This window comes from Prosopis cineraria, unplaced genomic scaffold (assembly GCF_029017545.1).
Source record: "Prosopis cineraria cultivar Desert tree isolate PC_DT_omini unplaced genomic scaffold, ASM2901754v1 PC16, whole genome shotgun sequence".
Taxonomy (NCBI): Eukaryota; Viridiplantae; Streptophyta; class Magnoliopsida; order Fabales; family Fabaceae; genus Prosopis; species Prosopis cineraria.
The window spans coordinates 517,501-522,698 of NW_026555347.1; the positions used below are offsets into that span (position 1 = coordinate 517,501).

At 43.7% G+C, this 5,198-nt stretch overlaps 1 protein-coding gene across 1 annotated transcript in view; it reads left to right on the forward strand.

Annotated features, from left to right (window-relative positions):
* Positions 1-677, forward strand: part of LOC129294849 (cytochrome b) — a 3,284-nt gene extending 2,607 nt beyond the window's left edge. Inside the window, exon 1 of the mRNA XM_054933340.1 lies at positions 1-677. This exon is cut by the window's left edge and continues 2,607 nt beyond it. Within this exon, the coding sequence (XP_054789315.1) occupies positions 1-361 (361 nt within the window). The 3' untranslated portion in view covers positions 362-677.
* Positions 678-5,198: the final 4,521 nt, after the last annotated feature.

The window sequence follows — 5,198 nt, forward strand, 5'->3', positions numbered from 1 at the left end:
TCATATTGTGCCGGAATGGTATTTCCTACCGATCCATGCCATTCTTCGTAGTATACCTGACAAATCGGGAGGTGTAGCCGCAATAGCACCAGTTTTTATATGTCTGTTGGCTTTACCTTTTTTTAAAAGTATGTATGTGCGTAGTTCAAGTTTTCGCCCTATTCACCAAGGAATATTTTGGTTGCTTTTGGCGGATCGCTTACTACTAGGTTGGATCGGATGTCAACCTGTGGAGGCACCATTTGTTACTATTGGACAAATTCCTCCTTTTGTTTTCTTCTTGTTCTTTGCCATAACGCCCATTCTGGGACGAGTTGGAAGAGGAATTCCAATTTTTTACACGGATGAGACTGATCAGTGACAAATTCTGACACCAATCATTTACGAGTGAGTATTACACCAAGAATTAATTGACAAGCGCATGAGTTTTCTAGTTTGCTATGTTGATATAGCTTAGATAGGAATAAGATACAATACTGACTTTAGGGTGAGAATGAAGAAGAAAAGAGACCGGAACGACACGGAAGGAAACAGAGAGGAAAGACTTAAACAAGCTTTACCGTGCTAACCAGAGCAGGAACATCCAAATTGTTGACCGAATACATGTACATGACGGAACGACATATTAAATAAATAATACGTGATCTGATTTGATAGGCTGCCTGCAGAAAAAGTTTACCGACCACATAACAATTCATTCTTGTGTGTAGCGCGTGGGGCCATGTCTCCCGAACGATCATAATACGGCCGCTCATCTAATAGAAAATCAATCGGTAGATCTCACTTCCCTTCCCCCATACCATAGCCGGAAGGGATAGCGTATCTACAGAAGAGAGAGTAAGGGCTCTTACCCTTAATTTAGTATGGAGCACCCCTTAAAGTTTCAGATCTCTATGGAGTTCCATATCCTGTTACAGATCTTCCAGATGTGGAGACAGATCCAAAGCCATTTGATCGAGATCGAGTAGCTATAGCGGATCTATTTAGAGATCGGAACCCCGTTCCGGGTACACCCATTTTAGTAGCAACTGCCCCTAAGCCGGTAGGTCTCGTTCAAAAGCCACTTTTTTGGATGTGTCCCAATCAATGTGCTCGGTGATGATGTTGTCATCGCTGATGCGCAAGTTGCCGAAGTTTATTTTCAGTGTCTTCAGCCAATTTCAACTCAAAAATCTCTGATTTCTGACACTGGTGCATTTGAGTTTGCTAAGCGCTTTTGCGTCAAGGGTGGACGCGTGGATTTATCTGCCATGTCTGCTCGTTGTTTGCTTGCTTACCATCATCCATATGGTCTGATGGCTATATGTAAAAAATATCCATTCATTACGAAGGTTCTCTACCAAGGATAGGTTGTGGAGGTTATAGGGTCCTTGCTTGCCAAACTCAGTCATACAAGATCTCGTCACTTTGAGCGGGTTCTTGCTATGTACACCAAGCCTCGGGGTCCCAATGACTATCCATTAGAATTGTGGCTTGGCAGAGTGAGCTTTCGCTTCCTTATCTTCGAGGTTTCATTATCTCCTTCCTTCTTAAATTAAAGGGATGAAACCTTCGGATTTAAAGGTGGCTCCTGATGAATTATTTCCAGCAGAAAAGAGTCCGGGACTTCCTTGCTTGAGTGGTCTTTGCTCAGGAACTGGATGAAGAGATGAAGAATTGGCTTCGGTACGTCCATTGGTACTGGAGTGTCGCGAATTCACCGGATGTTTCCTTAAGTTACTTCTTTTCTGCATCAGTCTATGAGAAAGAATGGAGGATCAGACGCGAATCGAGTGAGCTCATTCTCTTTGGTCTTCTCTGGAAGATCTATGATTTGGTAGCAGAGAAGGGTGTAGCTTGGAGCCCGCCAATGTCTTCAAGAACACCTCCCTGGATTTCGGGAATGGTTACTAGGAGGAGTCTCTGGCATGGATTTCTTAGTCGAGCCTGATGGTTTAACCGGCAAGGAATCATCATAAGACTTTAGGCGCACCTGGGAGAAGGACTACCCTTATTAATATAATATACATACGCAATACGCAATTAATAAACGATACCGAATTAACTGATAAAGAGACGAAACTAACAACTGCCGTAATGAACCTAAACTAAAGACGGAAAGAGTCACTCACTTCATACCTCTCCCTAGCAAGCAATCAAACTAAAGCAGCAATCCAACTAAAGCAGCAATCAAACTAAAGCAGCAATCCAACTAAAGCAGCAATCAAACTAAAGCAGCAATCCAACTAAAGCAGCAATCAAACTAAAGCAGCAATCAAACTAAAGCAGCAATCAAACTAAAGCAGCAAGAAAACGGCTGCGCGTGACTAACGCCTTAAACTGAGTGGGGGCTTTCGCGCTAGGGCGCTCATCCGTTGCTTGTTCGTACTAACGCCTTAAACTAAGTGGGGGCTTTCGCGCTAGAGCGCTCATCCGTTGCTTGTTCGTGACTAACGCCTTAAACTAAGTGGGGGCTTTCGCTAACGGGCGCCTTTATTCGTAGCGGGCTTGTTCGTACTAACGCCTTAAACTAAGTGGGGGCTTTCGCGCCAGGGCGCCTTTATTCGTAGCGGGCCGTTGCTTGTTGCGTACTAACGCCTTTAGTTTGATTGCCCCGTTTTCTTGCTCGTTGCTTGTTGTGCTAACGCAGGAGTTTTCTTGCTTGCTTAGACGCGCAGCCGTTTTCTTGCCGGGAGGGGGAACGAACGAACGGTAGGAAGACTGTCTTCTCCTTCTTGCCTTAGAAAGTGCCAAGTCAGTAGCAAGGCATTCAGTAGCAATTCGGTGAACTCAATTTCTTTTCTTCCCGCTATCTGGCTGTTCCATTTATACGTCTGTTCCCCAGTCTTACTTTCTCATGCCCGGGTATCCTTATTTTATCTTATCTACTTCTGTTACAGTAGCTATAGTTTGGCAATTACAAGGTTATGCAGGTCTCCTCTCATTGAGTAGCCTATACTCTGGAATTGAAGTAGCGAAATCGGCCTTAGCGTAGAACGTTTACCGCTTGCCTTACTTATAATCGGGAATCAGAACAGGCAACTATGAGACAACTTTCCCATTGTCCCGAGCAAGTTACTGCGTACCTGAAGTGAGTGTGCCCATCTTGGTCTCCTTTCTTTTTTCTTTGCAGCTGCCATAAAAGTCAAGCCTTAGATTATAACAGGAATCTCACCGCCTGCTCCCCTTATAAGAGACTCGCTACTAAGGTTCTTAAAGAAGGCCGCTAAATCAGCAATAGAGGACAACTCCAGATCTATGAATAGCCAACAAAGAGCCTAGCTTGATTACTGGAACTAAACAGCAAGCTGCCTAGCTCACTGGCTCGTATGACTAGCTTGCTTACTTTAACTCAACAGCCTAGCTCTAACAAGCCAACTCCGTTCCTAGTTTCGCTACCCTGCTTTAGCCTCCCCAGAAAACAGCAAGCCTTAATCCCCTTATTTATTTTTCTGCGGTGTTTTTTTCTTGCTAGGCTATTTTCCCGAGCTTGCCTGGCTGGAAAAGTGGATCGAGGGGATAGACCTTCTGCTTTTGGAACTGAAAGGGGTCCTCTCTCGATGAACCAAGACTCTCTTTAAGCCTATCTGGATAAGATACCCTGTCTTTTTGTTGCAGTACTGGTGGTCATTGGCGACTTTGGGATTGGGACGCATCTTCAGTGTACCGGGCATCCCCCTCCTTTGCCTCAGTTTGCATTGAGGTTGAAATTTAGAAAAATGTTTTCATCTCTCAACCAGTTGAATACGAATGGAGACCAGAGCGATGTGAGTCTTGCTAGTCCTTAACTCATAGATCCCAGTGCCTTTGCTCCAAAATCTGTAAGGGATGCCCACCGCCAGGTTAATCGCATAAAAGGCAAAGGTGCTCAATCTGCTCGGTCTCATGCACATCATGTCTCTCAACCTCTCTCTCGAATAGGCGGCTCGAGATCCCCTTCTTAGGAGCGGTAACTGGTCAAGTCGAAAAGAAAGTATATATTTCATCTGTTCATAAGTATAAGAAAGAGTTCTTTCTTTCTTCAGTTGTTTCAATCTTCATTTAGTAAAAGAGTGATCGAGAAACCAGCGTCCAATAGTGCTTAGCCAGATAGGAGGTATAACAACCTTCCAGCGTAGACTTCGAAATGGTCTCTAAAGTAGGTCCCCAGAGGCGTAAGATCCTCATTACTTATGAAGACAAAGACAGATAAAGATTGAAAAGAGAGTAAGGGAAGCTGTCTCTCATTGATCTTTCTTTCTTTTTACTTAGCGAATATCTGTATTATATAATATTCTAATAAATATCTTATTAACAGCCCTTTTAGAATCTTGAGATTGAGATTGATAGTTGCTTTAAATAGTGTATAAAGATAATGATTATTAGATTAAAATATATATGAATTATGCCTCTTTTCACTCTTGAAAGATCCGCAAAGAAGTAGCAAGGGATCACTGACTCGACTAAGGTAGTCGTTGGCCTTTCTAGCTCTAGTTTGAGCGGAAGATGGAAATGTCATCAGCTCTTCAGTAGCGTACTTATCTTCCCTTGAAATCAGAATCCTAAGCAAAAAACCAGAAACGTCCGTCAACCTCTGTGAAAGCCAGTAGTATCCGTCCAGAAGCAGCTCTTGATGAAGAAGACATGGAAGACCCTTAAGGGTCACCTAGTAGTTTTGTCTATTTATGAGATGCGGCTGCTTCCGATGCTATGCCATCAAGTAGTTCTCAGTTACCGTTTTCAGGTGTGAATAAGAAGATTCTCACTCGGATAGGTAAAGGTCAAGCAGCAACCCCTGCTGAAGGAAGGATTGGATTGATTAGTCTTAGTCGACTCAGGACGGAAAGGCGTGGACTGAACTACACAAACTCCGGCTCCACAGCAAGATTGACAGCTTTGAAGACTGGATTAGCAAAGTGGAGTCCCCACCCATGCGCCGTTACCGGAACTTAACTTAGGAAAGAAACCCCTGAGAGCCTAAGCCTATCAAACCCTAAGATCCATTCGCTTTTGCTTTTTGGGTTAAGTTTCTTTTTCCCTTTTTGGACAAGCGCCGGAAGAGGCTTTCATTTAGTTGACGTTTTAGTGGGTGACGTCTATTAAAAAAAGAAAAAGATGAAGAGTAAGTTTTCCCTATGTCTTCGGGTGCCACAGCTGCTACATTGTCTATGGTGTCTTTCACCCCGGGCAACGCAACCTGTTGCCTAGTTTTGAGTCTTGCTCATCTCCGGAATTATGAG